The sequence below is a fragment of the Phytophthora cinnamomi genome, assembly GCF_018691715.1.
Source record: "Phytophthora cinnamomi strain GKB4 chromosome Unknown Contig70, whole genome shotgun sequence".
Classification (NCBI taxonomy): domain Eukaryota; phylum Oomycota; class Peronosporomycetes; order Peronosporales; family Peronosporaceae; genus Phytophthora; species Phytophthora cinnamomi.
This window is the reverse complement of record NW_027151003.1, coordinates 555-19,313: the sequence shown is the minus strand read 5'-3', so window position 1 is coordinate 19,313 and position 18,759 is coordinate 555. Positions and strand designations below refer to the sequence as shown.

The following is an 18,759-nucleotide window of genomic DNA, read 5'->3' as shown; positions in this document are numbered from 1 at the left end:
TGGGAGCGTGGGACTCCATCGACGCGGCTTTTCGACAGCGAATCAGAGGAAGGGAAAGCTGCCGCGAGATTGGGGGGTGCATACCGGTATAACCGGTGAATATGTAGACGAACGCAACGTCATTGGCGGACGGCGGATCTGAGATGCACAGGCCAATCGTCACCTTCTGGATCTTCGTCACCGGTGTTGTCTTCGTCAAGTGCAAACTCTTCTCGCATCCTTTGTTTCAATTTTTATTCGTGGTCGTAGGTAAGCTGCGTACTGTAGTTAAAACACATTTGTCCTCCTAAAGCGAATGCCCGCTATCGTACAGTCAGCTGCATACTGCGCTTGCAGCTGGGCGACGAAAAGGCTTTGTCGCGTTTGCTTGCGGACTGTCGAGTTGGTGCAGTGTCGCACTTTCGACTAGCGTCCAGGCATACGTCAACAAAGGTGTTAAAATCAGAAGATGACGGAAATGCAGTTGAACCAACCTTCTTTTCAGCGCCCCACGCTGAAGGCTGTTCCGGGCTTGTGCCCCAGCAGATAACTGACATTGCTATAGGCTACAGCTTGCAACGACCTCACGCAAGCGTGCGAAGCAGCGAGAATTCCCAACCTCTTTGGCAACCACATGACCGGAGTGGCTTCCCGATGGGCGATCACAGAAGGGAAATCACGCCGTTAGAAGCAATATGGCAGGGTAAGCCATGCCCCAGCGAAATGAAGCAAGATGGATGGTGGTGGTGGTCGTTATTGATCACCATAGCCGGCCGAATGCTAACGAAGGCTTAACGGGGCGGTGCTGGTTCTTTACCGCCGCGATCGTTGCAGTCAGCAACCACTTTAACAGCTTCAGCACGACCAGCTTTGAGCGTTGCTCATTCCCATACAAAATCCAGTTAAACTGACAGCGTTCATATGCTGGGGCAGCGAGTGACGGGAATTCGGCCGCCTTCGGTGGTAGAGAGGCGGTCTCGGGAGCGATTTGTCGGCTGAAATTGCTGTCACAGCTTGCAATAATGCATCCAGCGACCCAAATCCGCTCCCTTCGCCGTGCTTGAGCCTGGGCAGCGAACACTGCTGAAGTGTTGGTGCTGCCCAGCTCGGCAACGGCAACCCCACGCTCGCCCGAGCACGACGAAACGCTGCCTTCTCCTTTTGGCCGCTCAAAATCAAAACGCTCCGTCGGCGTTCGTCGTTCGGCTTCTTTGCCCCTCGGGGCAGTTGATTCAATGGCAGCCGCGAGCGGTGAGCTCCCACGACTAGAGCTCAGTTCCCGATTTGCGTGCTCGACGTGAAGTGGGTTTCGGTGGCCAGCCTCTTCGACGGATATCTCCACGCTGTAGCAGCACTTAGCAATCCCGCAATGGCGACCCATTACGACGAGAAGTGTCGGCGCTGCTCGTGCCGGAGGAAGGCGTGTCAGCGGCGTCGGGCGCAGCACCGGCGCCAGGTCAAGTGCCTGTTCCCGAACGCGCAGTTCCTACTGGTCCCGAGTGCCGGAGCGCTCTTCAGGAGGCAATACCCCATCGCGGTCAATCACAATGCACCCCCATTCGAGATAGAGGGGGGCGACGAGATCGCGATCGACAGCGAAGACCTGAAGGTCATGCGCGAGTCGGTCGATACGATGCGGCAGCAACTGCGTCGTGGTCTGCGCGACATCGAGGAGATCCGCAATCTAATCAAGCGCGTGGTAGCTCAAAGGGATGCCGAGAAGCGCGAGCTGAGCCTGAGAGGTACCAATGGAGAGAAATAGCAGCAACAGACGTTAACAACATACTTCACGGTCTCTATGGATACGTTTACGAGTTCTTAATCTATGTTTGGGCATAGTAATACTAAGTGCAGTGTTTACTCGTACGAGCCCTGCTACTTTTGCGCGTACTTATGAGCGGTTATTTTTTAGTTGGCGTTTTGGTCTTGGTCATGAATGAGCACGTTCGGCTCATAGGGCGTCATGACAAAGCGCTCTCCGTATGAATTAGACGGCGCTGCGTCGTTGGCTGCTGGTGCACAGCGAACGAGGAAGAAGAAGCGGCGAGAGAACGCTAGCGATGATGAGACGGCCGCAAACATCTCGTGGCTGGCTTCCGTTCTGCATCCAGAACAGCAAACTCCTGCTCCTCAGGTAGAAGGTCAAACCAATGAAATCATCGCACGGAGCCGCCCAGTCGTACTGGAGAAGCAAGCGGGACCGCCCCGGGTATGCAGTGCCGATAAATCTTTTGCTGTGTGATGTGTTAACGATGGCGATATTGTACTTTTAATTTTGGTTGTAGATGAGCGTGGAAGCTCTGGAGCAGAAGAAGATGCTGCTGCCATACCTGGACAAGATCGAGTACATTAATTGCCAGCTACGGTAGGTAAGTAGTCTGGATATATCATTGTAAAGTGGGCGAGAACTGTGATCTGAGCGTCTGTGCGGCTGTAGCCAACGCGGACTGCTACCGGCTGAAGAGAAAACTGCTCTCAAAGACGGCGATCGATCCAGTAGCCAAGTTAGTCGAGGTCTGCACAACAAGCCATTGGCAAAGCCACAATCTAGAGTGCTACCTGGCGCGATAGCGCCGCGAAATCAGGATGAACAAGATACTGAACCTGGCAAAGACTCAGCGTCTGCAGTTACGCCAGCCAAGATGTCGACTCGAATGCTTCGGTCACGGTATCCACGATTCTTCGAAGCTGTTGTGCCAGCCGAAACAGTAAAGACCATGATCCCCAGACAACGCGGGATCAATTGGCTTCTCCAAACGATCGAGGTAGTATACAACTCTCTGGCAGATATCCTTTTACTGAAAGTGGGGTCTGAAAAAGTCGACGCAGACTCCACTTCTTTGGACACCTGGGCAAAGCCAAAAGCGAGCCGAATGACCACTCCAGGGTGGCTAGCCATGCCATTCTTCACGCGTAGATTTATCCGCCATTCGTTGGGTCTCCCCGAGCTCGCTGATCAAGAGTGTATGGATCTCATGTACAATATCGAACTGGTACGGGATCAGTATCCGCAGGTGACACTATTCGCTTCGTTTCTGAGGGAGATTTTGGACGAAGACGCACTCCTCTTCTTCCTGTTTGTTCGGAGTCATCTACAAGAGGAACTGGACCTGGATCTATCATCTAAAGAGAAGCTAGCACATTCGTCGCAAGCAAGTGGATCCAAAAAGTATATCGCCAGCAATATGATAGAGCTGCGCAATCACCCATTGATTCCAGACGGCACAAAGCAGGTTTTCCTGTCCATGACAGCTTGCGAGACTGTCATGCAGCGCGTATTCGACTATTCAAGACGTATTCGGTCTAACAGCGCAACTCGGATCGCAGCTCCCATTCTTCTGGCACAGTACATTGTTCGCGAACCGATAGTTATTCGACTGCAAACCGGCGAAAAGCGATTCATGATTTCAGCTCAAGTTTTCCTTACCACACTGGTTGAATTGTTTGGCGAAGTCGCTGAAGACATCCTTGCCCAGTTCAAGTTCAACGACGACGGCGAGTCCTTGTCGAGCCTAATTCGCCTTCGAGATACCATCACACTCGATTCCAAAGTCGACAAATGGGTGACGCTGTACGCCGAGCAGGAGCGAGCTTTACGCAATCAGAAAATTGAGCTGATGAAGATGGAACGCAGCAACACCAACAACCAGTTCCGCGTGCAGCTCCGGCTGCTAGCGAATCGGATTCGTCTACAAGAACGAGAGCTCCAGCATATCCAGAAGAAGATTACGGACGGAGAAAACCTCGTGAACAACGTATGGAATGAGGTGGTGACAGTGAAGTCTCCACCCAAACAAGTCATCGTGAGAGGATCCGGCCAGATTGGTGAGGGCGCTACATGTAGTAAGCTCCTGCCCTCCAAAGAACTGGTCTCGATCCTTGGCCGCTTTGAAGCGCACATTGGAAGGCTGCAAAAGAAGCACGACATCGCAGTGAAGGCCTCGATGCTACTCGCTGTGCCGTGGCAGCAGCAGATGGAAGAGCTACGACTCCGCATGGTGATTCGAATTCAACGCGCGTATCGAGCTCGAAAGCGCGCTAAAGAAACCAAGCAGCAAGCTCGCGACAAACTCGCGGCTCAGATTCGAGAGCGAGAGATCAAGCTGAAGAACCAAGAGCTGGAGCGAAAGCGCCTTGAAGCCTTGCGCGAGAAAGACATGGAGCGCCACCAGCAGCGCTTGAAGGCGAAAAAGGAGCAGGAGGAGAAGCAAAAGCGCGAGCTGGAAGAGAAGCAAAAGAAGCTGGTCCAGAAGGCCCGGGAAGAAGAAGCCATGCAGCGTGCTGCAGCCATGAAGAAGAAGGAGTTCGTCCACGTGATGGAACAATGGAAGGCATTCGTGATCAGGAAGAAGAACCGACGGAAGGCCAACGTCTTGTTCTTGAAATTCAAGCTCATGAAGTGGAAGCTACATTTCGCTCTGCACAAGTGCATGGCACGCGCAGCCAGGACGATCCAACGCTTTATTCGCCAGCGCAAAGAGCACGCACAACTCCAGAAGCAGATGAATATGCGTGCAAAGCGCAACAAGGTGGCCAAGAAATATTTGCTGAAGGTGCAGTCGCGTATGATGAATCGGTTGTTCAACCAGTGGGCGGCCTTCACAGTCGAGCACCAAAGACTGCGCGAAAATTTTGCAAGTATCATCCAGAAACGAGAAGGCCACTGGTTTCACCGCTGGGTCAGCTTTACCGATACGATGAAGGCACGAAAACTGGAGTCTGCTATCTTGATCCAGCGGCAGTACAGAGGTCGAGTAGCACGGCAAGTGTTTCGCTACCAACGAGATCGCCATCGAAAAGCACTCGCTATCCAGCGGGTCTATCGTGGCTATCGAGGTCGAACTATTGCCAGAAAACGGAAGGAGATCAAGTCGACCCAGGACTGTGGGGTGGAGGCAATCCTGCGTCGCATCAGGAACCGAGAAGCTGGGCTGTGTTTTGATATGTTGGTGAGGAACACGTACTGGGAGCTACGCATCAAAGAGATGGCGCAATCTCGACGACTTGCCACGGAGAGATCGACGCTGCTCGCTTGGGAGGCATTCGTCACAATGAGGAAAGAGAAGCGCTCGGCACTTTTCCAGCTTCGCAATCACAGTGCCTTGGTCATCCAACGGAACTTCCGCCGGCATCGCTGCCAAGTTGTTTTCAAGGAGGCATTAAGCAACCATCGCGCTGCCGTTGTGATTCAGCGGGTATTTCGCGGATATCTCGGTCGACAAGCAGCAAAACGCCGTCGCTGGGAAATGAACGCCGCGCTGCAAATACAAACTGTCTGGCGGCGACACAAGGCGAAGAAGTACGCTGCTGCAGTGCGGACGGAGAAGATTCTTCTCGCGACGTACAAGGGTGATTACACGACAGTCAAACGCGCCATTGCGAGCGGTTTCTGGTACGTCACGGACGCTGACGGCAACGGCATTCTTCATCTTGCAGCGGTGGCAGGGAACAAGCGAATCGTGAAGCTTTGTCTCCGCTACTCGTTCGACATCAACCTCGTCAACTACCACAGCCAGACTGCATTGCACCTCCTGCTTGCCAATCTCCCTCCTCCGAGCGCTGCACTTGACGCGAGCGACGTTCGATCTCGAGATGAACGGGTCGCTTTGGCAGAATACATGATCGAACATGGAGCGTGGCACGAAGCACCCGACGAGGAAGGATTCACCCCACTTCTCCTATGTGCATCCTTGGGTCAGAGCGAAGCTGTCGACATGCTGCTGAACCACGGAGCCAACGCCGAAGCGCGAACTTCTGGAAGTTACTTGAACGCACCTCAGTTAGCGGTTGAAGGCAACTACTCAACCACACTGAAGGTACTGCTGGAGTCAGGGAGCTTCGATACGGGCGAGAGCGGACGCATAACAGAATTCTTGCTCCACGCATGTGCTGGTCGAGGGCTGGTAGACTGTGTCCGAGTGCTGGTTACGCATATACGACAGCGGCTTGAGGTGTTCGGCTATGACGCACTCAATTTGTGTGACTCGGAGGGCTATACCCCGTTGATTTACGCGGTGAGCAACGGGTATATCGATGTCACTGAGTGCTTGCTGGAAGCTGATGCAGGTCCAGACGTGAAGGACTATTTCGGCCGTTCTCCACTTCACTTTGCACTTATTGCCACTGACGCAGCGACGCGCGAGGCGCTGGTACATCTCCTCATCCAGTACGACGCCGACGTGAACATGAAAGACACGGACGGCGACGCGCCACTCCACGTGAGCTGTGTAGAAGACGAGAGGCTGGCATGCACGCACCTCTTGCTCACGAGTGGTGCCTTGATCTGTGCGAATGCGCTTGGGAATCATCCCACTCACATCGCCGCTCGCAATGGTGCAGTTGACACGCTCAAATTGCTGATCGACTATGGCGGGGACATGAACCTGAAAACTACGAGGGCAAGACCCCGTTGGGTATGGCGCGCATGAACAACCAGCCAGCTATCGTCGACTTCGTATCCGCATACTTTGCGCAGGAAGCCGCAGACAAAAAAGACGTGGGTGGACCTGAGCGTGATCCCGCGGAGGTCGATGGCAGCAACCAAGACGAGCTTGAACATCCAGAAGATCAGCAAGTTTCCAGTGATAGACTAGAGGTGCTGAGTGTCGCTGAGGAGGTAGCTGAAGATGAGAACCAGCAAAGGAGTGGACACCAGCGGAGTGGGCTGCAGCTGTATCCGAAGCGTACTGCATGGGGTCAATCGCAGAGTGGACACAGTACGTCGACTCATCCACCGAAGTGCCATTCTACTACACGTCGGGGCCTTCAGGCGAGCACATATACACTTGGGATACCCCGGTAGAATTCGATGCCGCTATGGGCGAAATCTGGGAGATCGTGCGTGGCCCCTCAACGTCAGCGGCAGTAACACTACTTGACGGCGAAGAGCTGGATCCGTCTTCAGTTCGCAAAGCTGCTGACAGTCGCTATTATCTGTACCACAATCGGATCACAGACGAGCTCACATCAACAATTCCACCCATCGACTACGCGCTGCTGCAGGACGTGGTGCAGAATTCGAAACGAATGAAGCTACTGCGCGCTCGTGTCCGAAAAGTATCCGCCGATGAACTTAGCGCATCCGCTATGGAATACATGCGCTTCTTCCGTGGCTTTGAAGAGGAGAGCGCCCAAATCCGCAAAGAGATGCGGGCTGCCATCAAGATCCAGCGGCACTTTCGAGCTCGAAGAACACACTTGCTTGTCAAGGCTCTACTCCATCAGAACCGGTGTGCTGTTGATTTACAGCGGGCATTCAAGGGACGAAAAGCCCGTCGAGACGCTGAATTGCGCCGGAAGCAGCAGACTGAAGTCGTAAAATTCAAGCGGCGTATCGCGGATACCTCACCAGAAAACGCGAAGCCCGTGGGCTACGAGCACAACGCCAGGTGCACCTGAAACGCAGACTTGCAGCACGGGAAATTCAACGCACATTTCGAGGCTTTGTGGGCCGCAAACTTGGCTATCGCGAAAAGTTATCCAGCGGCTTGGTCCGAAGGGATACTTTGAATGGGAAGCACTGCGGAAGCGGGCAACAGTGGTGCGGTCGTTCAAGGTTTGGGACGAAATGGAGGCGCGCACAGACTTCCCCAGCGCCTTGTTCTACTGCCACCAGGTAACGCGCGCTTGTAGCTGGCAGAAACCACCTTCCTGGATCACGCACGACCACGAAGCTTTCGAGACCCGATGCCAATTGGTTCGTTGGGGTACACCGAGAAGATGCAGCAAGCCGCGCAAACGCTGCAGGCAATCTGGCGAGCGCACGTGGCACGGGTTTCGTTTCAAATGGTTCTTCGCGCTGTGAGACTCATGAAGACTTGTGAACGCGAATACCTCGAAGACCCGACGCACTTGGTGAAAATGGGCAATTACGTACTCTACTTGCACACGATCGTGCACGACTACGATCGGGCACGACCGCTTTATGGCAGGCTCCTGCGCGTGATGGCTCAGCGTGGACCTGACATTCCCTTCGTCCTGTTCTCGTACGGTATTTTCTTGTACATCACACAGGAGGAAGACACAACGCTTGTCGAGGAGATGATCTACCGTGGTAAAGTCGCAGATCCGACGCTCGTCAAGTACAAGGTCGCGTTCATTGGTTTCTTCCGGCAGGCGATTCTGCAAAACCCCGATGATGCTGAGGCGCACATCAACTACGCCGCTTGTATCCAGTGGCTCTACGAACAATACGACGAGGCCATAACTCATTATCTCCAGGCGCTAGCTCTCGCACCACAACGCAAAGGCACCATGGAGATCTTCCAGAACATGCTCGATCGTAGGAGGCGCATTGAGCGAGCCAAGCTCACACCTCGCAGCAGAAAGGCCTTGACGAAGATGGAAGACGCTGGTGTTGAAGAGCAGTTTGACGCTTTTGCCCGATTCCGACGCTGGCAGTCCAAGCAGGCAGAAGATGACGACCGCGCACGACGCTTAGCCCTCGAGGCGGAGCAGGACGTTGTCAATAGGCTCGAAGCTGCACGCAAAATTCAGGCCCGATATCGGCGTCGAAATGCCATGCGAAAGGTGACGCGTCTCCGACTTGAGTACAAGATCGCAGCGGCGAAAGCTGAAGAGGCCCAACAGCAAGCCCTTTACGACAGAGTGACCGTGGCATTCGAAGACATCCTTTCCAGTGCCAGTAAGAAGAAAAGAAGGAGACGCCAGCACCGTCCTGAGTCTTCCCGTCGCACAGCTTGACGCCATCTTCATCTCTCTGAAGATGGAATTCAATGAGGCTCAGCTGAATGCCGTGAGCGCCAAATTCCGGAAGGACCACCACAAGTTGAAAACCGTGAACGTTATGGACGTTTGTCGCTTTGTGCAGGCGCAGCCACTCCTGCAAGAGAGGCTTCCTAGCATCTTTACGTCAGCAGCGTCGAAGGCGAGCGCGTAGTTATCATATAGGATAGAAGATCTGTGAAATACCACACATGAAGTAAACTTGTTAGTCCAACAACGCTGCATTGAGAGGCTGGACGAATTCGACGGTATTGCAGACTGGTAGCCGCCCACGTGGCCTTCAGCTGCATTAACCACGTGAGCGGCGACGTAGGATAATCAAATACATATTATTTGGTACGATTGCTTGAGGGATATGCATCTAGAGTACTTGGTGTTGTTGTTGATGATGCTTGGGGTGAATACATGTCTGGCACAAGGTCTGGTGGGGTGCAGGTAAGCTACATCGAGCACCCAGCTCGACTTGCAGGCTTCCTCACATGAGATTCGCTTGCTTGGGTCGGGGTGCAGCAAAGACGCCAGCAGGAAGACGGCGTGAGGGGATAATGTCGGCGGGAAAAACCACGTCGGGAACGCCACGGATCGCCGCGGCTGGACGCCGCCCGCGCCAGCAGCTCCACTCTTGAGCATGCCAGCGTCGGACGAGAACGGGCTGTTGGCGCTCGCGGATGCCGAGCACGACCCGGCGGCCTGATTCTGGTTCCAAAGCATGTTGGAGCCGTTGAGCATGAGTCCGAGCATCGGCGGCGTCGCGTGGAAGCTAGGGTGGGCCGGCGACATTTCCGGGAGCTGCTGCTTGGAGCTGCTGGGGCTGCCACCAGCCTGGAAGAGGTTGGCGTCGAATAGCAGCTTGCCCGTGTGCGGGTCAATCGGCAGAGACCGCAGCCACTCTCCGAACTTGAGATACCTCGGGCACGTGGCCAGGTCGCGTCCGAAGGGGAGCGTGCCGACCAGCAGTCCGTACAAGATGACGCCGCTGCTCCACATGTCTGCCTTGCGGCCGTCGTAGCCGTACCGCGCGTTCTGCAGCACCTCCGGCGCCACGTAGTGCGGCGAGCCGACGATCGAGTTGAGTCGTCGGAAGCGCGAGGGCGCCATCATGTTGGTGAGGCCGCCCTCTCCGTTGTTGTCCAGGTCGTCGGCGCTGGCGCCGCTGCTCACGGCGGCGATGAAGTGCGCCGACAGGCCGAAGTCGGCGATCTTGAGCACGTCGGCGTCGCTCAGCAGCAGGTTCTCGGGCTTGAGGTCTCGGTGCACGATGCCGAGCTGGTGGCAGTAGCGCACGCCGGCCAGCAGCTGGGTGAAGTACGTCCTGGCCGTGTGCTCCTCGACGCCGGCGTCGCCGCGGATGCGGTCGAAGAGCTCCCCGTAGGCCAGCTCCAGCACCAGGAAGATGGTGGACTTGGACGGCTGCACGAGCTCCAGCACGTCGTACAGCTGCAGCACGTTCTCGTGGCCGCTGCCGATGCGCTCGCCGCTCACGCTGTTGCCCGTGAGCTTGTGCATGTGCGCGATCTCCCTGTAGATGGTCTTCCTGGCCTGCAGGAAGGCGCGGAACTTGGCCGGCATGCTGGGGATCACGTAGGCCGCGTCGTTCACCACGACCACCTCCCCGTCCTCCTGCGTCTGCGCCTGCGTCTGCTCCTGCTCCTGCTCCTGCTCCTGCTGGGCGGCCGACGCCGGGTCCTCGCAGCGCCTGCGGCTCGGCTGCAGCTCGTCGTCGTGGTGCTCCAGCAGCCAGAGACTCACGCACATCTCGAGCGTGAGCTCGCGCAGCACAAGGGGACCCGGCGGCGGCGTAGCAGGCCAGCAGCTCGCGCCGCCGCGGCAGGTGCACCAGCTGACGTTGTCCAGCGTCATGCCGCGCACGTGGCCGGCCACGGGCGCCCCTTTCTGACCACCTCGGCGCGGCGCAGCGCCCCGGACTCGTGAGCTTGTAGCCCACGGGGTTGAGGATCTTGACGGCCACCGGCCGCTTGGCGCACTGGTCGAAGGCCTCGTACACGACGCCCGCGATGCCCCCGCCCAGGTAGTTGCCCATCACGAAGGCCGCGGCGCCCGGACACGACGACAGCGTGATGTGCTGCCCGTCGTAGGCGGCCACGCGCTCGGGCGACACGTCCGCCTCGCTCAGAGGCATGTACTTGGTCTTGAGCAGCGCCATGGCTGGCGGCGGTGGGCGGAGAGGAGGAGGAATGGAACGGGGGGGCTGCTGGGGGCTATTTTCTCCTGCGACGGCGCTAAAATGCCGCCTAATTCGCTTCGAGAGAGGGTGGGCGGGCCCTGGTGCACGCAACAGGGTGTGGCAACACACTCACACACCTGAGCGGGCGAAAGCGTAAATGGGGAAGGAAGAGCCCTAGCCTTTTGGGGTAGGGCCCACTAGAAAACGGAAACCAAGATTTCGGCCGCCGCGCGCAGAGACGGGCGGGCCCCGCCACACTGGCGTCCAGTATGCAAGCCGCGGTGTGCTAACGCTCTGGAGCGGCTTGGGCTTCGACGGCGCCTGAGCGCTCTCGAGCCACGCTGTTTGCGTGGCCGCTAGGTGCAAGGAAGCAGGTGCGTGTGGCTTGCGCTGAAGCGGAGAGATGCAGTCGCCGGGCTGAGCTGCACTGCACTGCACTGCGCTGCGCTGCAATGCGCGGCGGCGGAGCGACTGGATCCAGTTCGGTGCGCCACGCTGACTCCTGCTGACTGGACGAACGCTGGAGCCGAAGCGGCCACGGTCGCAGCTAATAGCTGGCTGCATAGATAGCCAAGCTTGTAAAAGAAAACTTATCTTGGCTTTCTGGTGTACGGCATGACACGCCCGCAGAGCAGACCCGACTGCAGAACGATTGCTGCAGGGCAACGTTCTCGTGACAGAGAGCAGTGCGCGCTCATGACGAGTTTCTTCCGACGCCGCGCAACCGGGCCATCGCAGAGTTTTTCGCAGGACGAATTACAGACGATTTACGACGCGCTTTTAGGCTGACTGCTCGATTGTATGCGCGCGCTGACTATCCAGCGCCTAAAATTTAGCTGGGAAGTCAGCACCGGCTGCATAAACGTGCGGTCTCCGTCGATCTTCAATCGGTGCGCTCCGACGGCGCGGCGCTGGCAGCTCCGGCCCGGCCGTCGGCCGCCCACCAAGCGCGACCCAGATAGATACCGACCCATGCTATTGTCACCGGTGCCTTGCATGGGTCAATGCCGCGGCTGAGTCAGCGCACCCAGCTTATCCCGCGCGGCTGCGGCGTTTTTTGGCGTTCGCTCCGCCCCTGCCGTCTCGACCGGCAAACTCGGCGGGGCTGGGCTGGGCTCGACTCCGGCGTTTCGAGCCTGGAGCTCGTCCTGAGTTGTTCGACGGCCCGATTTGCTTGTTCAGCGCTGGTTCCGCGCAAACGGAGCGCTGGTTTGAAAAATCTGCTGGCCGCGGCGGCAGTCTCCGCTCGAAAGGAGTCATCGTCATTTCCGCCACGAGATACAATTCGTTGATCCCAGTTGCACACACCACTGCCCACCGAGTTGAGGAGTTGATGCCCGGCATGGCAAGCAAATCCAGCGCGCAGATGGACAGTGCGGCACCGCATGGCACACCCGGACTCAATGGCATCCGCACGAGCGGCGCCTTGCAGGAACTGCAAGCACAGCGCGCGCCCACCAGCAGCAGCACCAACAGCGAGAAGATCTGCTCCGTCCTACAGCCTCCATCTCCACAGCCTCGTTTTCCATCCGAATCAGGCTGGTCCTCCGTGGTCCTCGTCTACAACGCGAAGCTCCCGCTTGTCACACGTCGCATATATCCACTCTTACACCGTTTAACTGTGTACGAGCATTTCTATCTTACCGTCCTCCACCTTATCGTCCAATCAGAAGCCACTCAGCAACCCGACGAAGAGCTACGTAACTCGACGATCGAGCGGCCCATGATGGCATCGCCTCGCCGCGACGTGCGCGAGGCGCTGCGGGCGTCGCTGGGCTGGAACTTCTCCTTCGCGTCCTCGGAGCCGGCGGCCGCGCGCTACCTGGTGGCACACCCGAAGGATTGCGCGCGGCTGGCCGAGTGGCTCGTGTGCGAGCTGCCAACGCTGGCGCACAGCGACGTGCCCAAATCGGGCCCAAACGCGGCGGGAAGTGCCCAAAACCAGTGGAAGGCGGCCGATCCGGCGACCTGGAGGCGCTTTTGGAGCGGGAACTAGGGTTCAGGGCCTCCGTTGAGCTCGTGGACTCGTCGGCGACCACGGAGGACCGGGGAGCAACACGACGGTAGCGAGTTGCAACAGGTGCGAGACGGCAACATGCAATAATGGCAACATTTGCAATTGCAATTGGCGTAATGGTGCTAAAGTGGGGTTGGGGCTGATGGAAATGATGACGTATGCTCGAACGAACGTGTTGCAGCTGTCCACCCGCGAGGTGCTCAAGCGGCTGTATGAGGACATCCCGTCGTATCCCGATGAGGACGTGCTCAAAGTGACTCGCGGGCTGTTCGACGTGCAGGCCACACCTCGCAACCCGCACTTGCCGGCGTTGAGGGGTGTTAACCACAGCAGACCCAAATTCGCAACATGGGGCAACAACTTCAACTTCAACATGCGCTTTTGCGGTGTTCGAGTACCACGCGCAGTCGCTGCAGGACGTGCTCACGTACAACCGAGCAGTGCTGGAAGGTCGTCGTGATGTGGACGTGGACGCGGCGTGCGAGCCCCAGTCGCCCGAGGAGCAGCAGGACGCCCTGGGAGACCTGAAGAAACGGCTGGTGCTGTTCCAATTGCGCCGCGTGCTCGAGTTCCTGCACGAGCGCGGCCTGGCCTGCGACGGCTTCTCCCCGCGTGACCTTCACTTAACCGACACGTTGTGGCTGCACCTGTCGGCGTTGCCGCGCGTGCTCGACGCCTGTGCTAACGCGCGGCGTGGACCTGAAGCTGAAGTTGAGAGCGTGCAGCAGCAGGTGCAGGTGCAGGTGCCTCTGGATGTCGAGTCGCGCTCCTCGAGGTCGATCACCGAGAGGTGGAGCACTGGTGACATCAGCAACTTTGAGTATCTCATGACGTTGAACGCTGCCGCTGGACGCCGCATGGAGGACGGCGTGTTTCACCCGTTCTTGCCCTGGGTCACGGACTTCACGGCGGGCCCGCACGGCGGCTGGCGCGACCTGAGCAAAAGCAAGTTTAGGCTCAACAAAGGCGACGCACAACTCGATCGCACGTTCGCGAGCAGCGCTGTGCCGCATCATATCACCGAGAGTCTGTCGGAGATCACCTACTACATCTACTTGGCAAGGCGCACGCCGATGGCGTTGCTTCGTCGTGTTGTTCGCGGGGATTTCCAAGCGCGAGAGTACCCAGCTACAATGGCGCGAATGTTTGAGTGGACGCCGGATGAGTGCATCCCGGAGTTTTACACGGACCCAGCGGTGTTCAAGTCACTACATGGTGACGATATGGATGATTTGCAGGTCCCGTTCTGGGAAGATACAGAAGGCGGAAAGGACCAGGATGTCGCCTCAGTGTTTGTGCGATGTCACCGCGCGATGCTGGAAAGTGACGAAGTGTCGGCACAGCTACACAAATGGATCAATCTGAACTTCGGTGCTGCGTTGAGTGGTGACGCTGCTATCCGTGAGAAAAATGTTCCGCTGGTGGTGCACGCTGCTGGTAAGAGTCCTGGTTTCGTGCAGCTTTTCACTGTGGCACATCCTAGGCGAATTTATCGCCGTCAACAACAGCAGCAGGAACCCGAGCCGATCAAGCGGCCTGCAACGTATTCTGTTGGAACGGAGTCAGAAGCTCCGCGGGCAGCATTGCGGCCACAGGGCACCACAAAGGAAGTAAACGCGATGCTTTCAAGAGCGATGCAAGTTGTGACCGACGCGCAAAAGGATGGACTCGCGTTGTCTCCGTTAAACTTGGGTGGAGGTGGCGTTTTGGGTGGAATGGCAGCATTAGGAGCTGCAGCGAGGGAGGCGCGGATATGGAGATATCGCGCTTCGGTCTCATGCATAGCCAGAGTGCTGGGGATGGCGGTACTAGCATACCTGGGGCTGGTGGCGTAAATGTAATGAGCATGACAGCGGCGTCCCCGAACGAAGCCACACGGAGTCAGGTCATCATGCGCAATCTAAAGCAACGCCGACGTGGAGCCAAGCCTCGAGCACGGTCCCAGGCAAATGTGGGTGGGGCTGATCCACTTGTGTCGCCTCCGGCATTCCTGTCCGCGGGAGGGCGTGATGCAGTGTCGCCTCCGGCGCCGTCGTCTGGATCTGGATCAAGCGGGTTGGGTGCATCGCGACTGGGAAACCTGTTCCACTCGGACTCTTCCAACCCAAGCAACACTAGCAACAACAACAGTATTGTCGGTGGTGCCAAGACTTCGAACGGAGCATTTCCTAGCGGCTCAGAAGTGTCCGCAAGCCCACCAAACTCGACGGGGCCATTTACTAATACGCACAGCACCAACAACCGAAGCTTTACAGGAAGTAATGGCCTAACGACCTCCGCGTGCTTACCATCTCGACACCTCAGACCGGAAGTGGCAACGCCAATGGAGGGCTTGGTGCATCTGCTGGTGAACGAGGAGAAGGTACCCTGACATCGTATCACACACGTCATGCCTCTCTAGGAGGTGGTAGCCCCAATACTGGCTCGCATCTGCTGCGTGACTTGTGGCAACAATTGCGCCAGCCTGAAGACGATAGTTCGACCGGAAGTAACAGTGCGGGTGGTGGCCACAGCCACGGTCATGGCCATCGTCGGAGCGCTAGTACGGGACACGATCTCATGTTGACTCTTGGTGCGGCACCGGGCGATATGCAACTCTCGGATTTGGACGCCGTCAATGACACTGCTCCTGGTATTGATGCATGCGGAGCCCTGGATGACGTCGACCTAAAGCTGCTCCAGCTTGGCCTGCGAATTGTTCTACCAGAGGCTGAAAAGAGCAAAGAGTAGAGCCCGAAGCCCATGCACCGACTATGCCTGAAGTGGAAATGTCGATGCTCAATGATCAACATGCATTTGGGGATGAAATGGTGGATCCTGTGTACCGCATCCCTCATGAGTTCCTAGAGTCTACGGGTACGGCCCAAGATCTTACGCCATTCGAGCTAGCACAAGCTGCTGATATTTTTCGATGGGCTGTATTGCCGCCGAGCTGTACACACATACACCAGTGTTCTCACGGCGCTCTCTGGAGGACTATCTTGCTGCATACTTGCGCCAGCAGAAACAAGAAGCCACTGAGGGAACTAACAACGGTAATGGCGATGAAGATGGTTGGATTTCGGGTATTTTGGCTGCCCAATGCCACGCAAAACTTTCGCGGCAGCAGCTCCATTGGAACCACGCTGTGGCAGAACGCCTTGCAGGCTTACCACTTAATTTGAAACAAGGAATGCTGGACATGCTGCATCCAAACCCACGCGAGCGGCTGCTTCTCGCCTGCAGGATTGATGGACTTGAGCCTGTAGCTGTTCTAGGCAATTCGGTTCTCTCTTTGAGAAGAGTAAGTCGTGTGTTCCGTCGACCAGACCCTTGGATACATTCCACGCAGCACCCTCTGCATTGTTCCCGAAAGACCTGGGGTCGTCTACAAATTCTTGACAAAGCTTCACAGCGCTCCAGAGCGAGACTGGCATGCTAGATTTACTGCAGCAAGACAATTACTGGCGTCAGTATCCGGTTTATCCGAGATCTTGTTCCGTGTTGCGATGCCTGAGCTTTTGCGGTTCTTTCGAGCAAGATCACACACGGAGACCATCCGCGCCGAGCGAGTGGCGGCGGCTGTCGTTTTCCTGCTACCCGAGATGGCGCGACAGCTTGGCCGGGAACGGGCTCGTGTTGAGCTGCTGCCTGATGTGGTGCGTGTCTACGAAAGCAGCGAATTGGGGCGCTCGCCGCTCTTGAGATGCTGTCTAGGAGCACCAAGTGTGTTACTCTCCCTTCTTCGCGCATTTGGAGCAACTGCAGTACTCGACAGCTTTGTTCCGGTGGTATTGGAGTGGTTGGTTCCTCCTGCGACAGACTCCGACGCGGAGCTGAGATCATCACTAACGCCGTTGTCTGTTCGTTCTCCACCGTTACCCCGTTTGCCGGTGAGTCTGCGGCGCTTGCTGCTGTGACCTTCGGTGAGTTATCATGCTCAGCGATGTTGGGTCCATCGCTTACGGCGAAATACTTGCTGCCGTCACTACTGCACCAGCTTGGGCGCGTTAAAGTCGCTGGACGCACCTCGCAGATTCCAAGACACTGCGGCGCACCGACAAAAAAAGTTAGTTTGGCTCCTGTCATCATCGAGAATGGCGATCTTCCCGGAACGTCTGAGTTCCACCTTACCTTCCTGTCTAAGGCCAAGCTGTACGAGTCGCATCACGTGGCGGACGCTATTCTGCAAGTGTGTCGTGAGTTGGGCGAGTTCCCCGTGGCGACATTGCTCCTCCGCGACTATTTGACGTGCTTCCACGTCTTGTATCTCTATCCGAGAAAATCGGGTCTGTTCGCATCGAAGGCGTTCCGGTACGTGCCTCGCCTTTGTTTCTCAATGCGTTGATGTTGCAGAGTTAACCGTCACAATTTTGGTACAGGAGGAACTTGGGCGCGAAATCTACGTTCTGCTTCGCATTTTGCGGCATGTAGTGCGAACGCTGAATGACACAGCATCTCTGCAAGACCTGCTCTCGCCGCGCGCGTAGCAATCTGATGGAATTACTAGCACAGGCAGCTCCACCTTTTGCACCCTCGTATGGCAACTGCGGTGATTGCAGCCGCCACTGCGGAGGTATTGAGTCGACTTCATCAATTCGCGCGACATCTACCGGTACTACTACGATCTCGACGAAGAAAAGGTGCTGCGTAGCCTGAATTTCATGAAGGACGCGGACCACCGCAATTTACGCGCTTTCACGGTTGTTGGTCTCTCGCGCACGATCGTGGCAGTGTGCCAGAAGCTCGGTGCAGAAGCTACTGTGTCGGATGCTAGCGTTGTGAGCGGCATCAACCGGTTCCTGAAGCGCTGCAGTGATGTGTATGCTGAGCTCGGGTATCCAACAATGGGATCTAGCAGGTGAACTGGTGAGCGAGTTGTGTGTCCACTACGAACATTGCTAGGGGAACTGTTCAACCGCCACTTTCCTATCGTTGCCGGTAGCTCGGTTCTTCAGCTGCTGCTACCGCTGAGCAGTAGTGCTGGTGTCGATCCCAACCGAGGTGGGTTTCGACAGCCAGGCGCTCAGAAGTGACAAGCGGAACTTAAGCTCGTTGACAACCGTCTGGCGCAGTCACAAATTCACATACGCAAACGAACGCCACTGGTAGAGGAAGCAGAAGGAGCAGGTGACCGAAGGCGACGATGCAGATGACGAAAATCGCGATAACGCATCGGTGACATCGAGCTCGAGGATCGCGACATACCACGTTTTGCGCTGTTCGCGTAGTCCTTCGCGTTTCCTTCGTGGTTCTGGCAGAAAGCGGCGCAGTGGGTTCAAAGGAGTTGCTGATCTTGCATGAAACGTCAGCGCAAGGGTAGTAAGCGCAGAGCGTGCTTGCTGGTGCATTTGGCTTCGACCCGTATCCGGCCTCGATGGAAGGAGCCCCGGGCGGCGGATGATTGGTGGCGGTGGTGGTGGGATGCTCGGAAGTTCTTGGGCTCTTAGCGCCGAAATCCGACAGTCCATTAAGGCCCATTCCAGCTCTATCCGCTGTGTAAGTGTGGATGCCGACGAAGAATTGCTCCTGACTGGGAGTCGTCATGGCTCGTGTCGGGTATGGCGTCTTGCAGGTCACCCAGTCAAGCTCGGGCGGCAGCTCCGACAGGTGCGTCCGACAACCGTCCGATCCTGTCGGTGGCTCGCACCGGTCGAGCTGGCGCTCGAGTCAAAACAGGCAGGTGCTGGCGACGCTGATGGAATGGCAGTGGCGGCCTCAGCGTCAGGTGTAATGCTGTGGGATCTGCGAACGAGCCAGGAGCGGATGCGTCTGCCGTTTTCCGCGATGGTGCCTGGAACCTGTTGTGTGGCGACTGGGCGGCGCGTCGTCTGTGTGGACTCCCGTACCGGTC

The 18,759-nt window shown here is 56.9% G+C and overlaps 7 protein-coding genes across 8 annotated transcripts; 5 read left to right on the top strand and 2 right to left on the bottom strand.

The window, feature by feature from the left end:
• Positions 1-267: 267 nt before the first annotated feature.
• IUM83_18589 (uncharacterized protein) lies at positions 268-536 on the bottom strand (the record flags this gene model as incomplete). The annotated part of the gene is made up of 2 exons (XM_067943599.1): positions 268-405; positions 474-536. The coding sequence occupies 2 exons, from the start codon at positions 534-536 to the stop codon at positions 268-270; spliced, it is 201 nt and encodes a 66-aa protein (XP_067786154.1).
• An 812-nt stretch (positions 537-1,348) lies between these two features.
• IUM83_18588 (Ankyrin repeat) lies at positions 1,349-2,348 on the top strand (the record flags this gene model as incomplete). Its single annotated transcript, XM_067943598.1, has 3 exons — positions 1,349-1,721; positions 1,971-2,188; positions 2,265-2,348. 3 exons carry the CDS (start codon positions 1,349-1,351, stop codon positions 2,346-2,348), a joined length of 675 nt encoding a protein of 224 aa, XP_067786153.1.
• Positions 2,349-2,876: 528 nt separating this feature from the next.
• On the top strand, positions 2,877-6,407 carry IUM83_18587 (Ankyrin repeat; the record flags this gene model as incomplete). 2 transcript variants are annotated; one of them, XM_067943597.1, is made up of 1 exon in its annotated part: positions 2,877-6,407. In XM_067943597.1, the coding sequence occupies one exon, from the start codon at positions 2,877-2,879 to the stop codon at positions 6,405-6,407; it is 3,531 nt and encodes a 1,176-aa protein (XP_067786156.1). The 2 variants fall into 2 exon arrangements, with proteins under 2 accessions (XP_067786156.1, XP_067786157.1); XM_067943596.1 differs by having other exon boundaries at positions 3,381-6,407.
• Positions 6,408-7,764: 1,357 nt separating this feature from the next.
• Positions 7,765-8,682, top strand: IUM83_18586 (Ankyrin repeat; the record flags this gene model as incomplete). The annotated part of the gene is made up of 1 exon (XM_067943595.1): positions 7,765-8,682. The coding sequence occupies one exon, from the start codon at positions 7,765-7,767 to the stop codon at positions 8,680-8,682; it is 918 nt and encodes a 305-aa protein (XP_067786155.1).
• A 164-nt stretch (positions 8,683-8,846) lies between these two features.
• On the bottom strand, positions 8,847-10,888 carry IUM83_18585 (CAMK/CAMKL protein kinase; the record flags this gene model as incomplete). Its single annotated transcript, XM_067943594.1, has 3 exons — positions 8,847-8,899; positions 9,204-10,617; positions 10,688-10,888. The coding sequence occupies 3 exons, from the start codon at positions 10,886-10,888 to the stop codon at positions 8,847-8,849; spliced, it is 1,668 nt and encodes a 555-aa protein (XP_067786159.1).
• Positions 10,889-12,632: 1,744 nt separating this feature from the next.
• On the top strand, positions 12,633-12,905 carry IUM83_18584 (inactive serine/threonine-protein kinase lvsG; the record flags this gene model as incomplete). The annotated part of the gene is made up of 1 exon (XM_067943593.1): positions 12,633-12,905. The coding sequence occupies one exon, from the start codon at positions 12,633-12,635 to the stop codon at positions 12,903-12,905; it is 273 nt and encodes a 90-aa protein (XP_067786158.1).
• A 163-nt stretch (positions 12,906-13,068) lies between these two features.
• Positions 13,069-17,339, top strand: IUM83_18583 (inactive serine/threonine-protein kinase lvsG; the record flags this gene model as incomplete). Its single annotated transcript, XM_067943592.1, has 4 exons — positions 13,069-13,245; positions 13,334-14,363; positions 16,850-17,219; positions 17,288-17,339. 4 exons carry the CDS (start codon positions 13,069-13,071, stop codon positions 17,337-17,339), a joined length of 1,629 nt encoding a protein of 542 aa, XP_067786160.1.
• Positions 17,340-18,759: the final 1,420 nt, after the last annotated feature.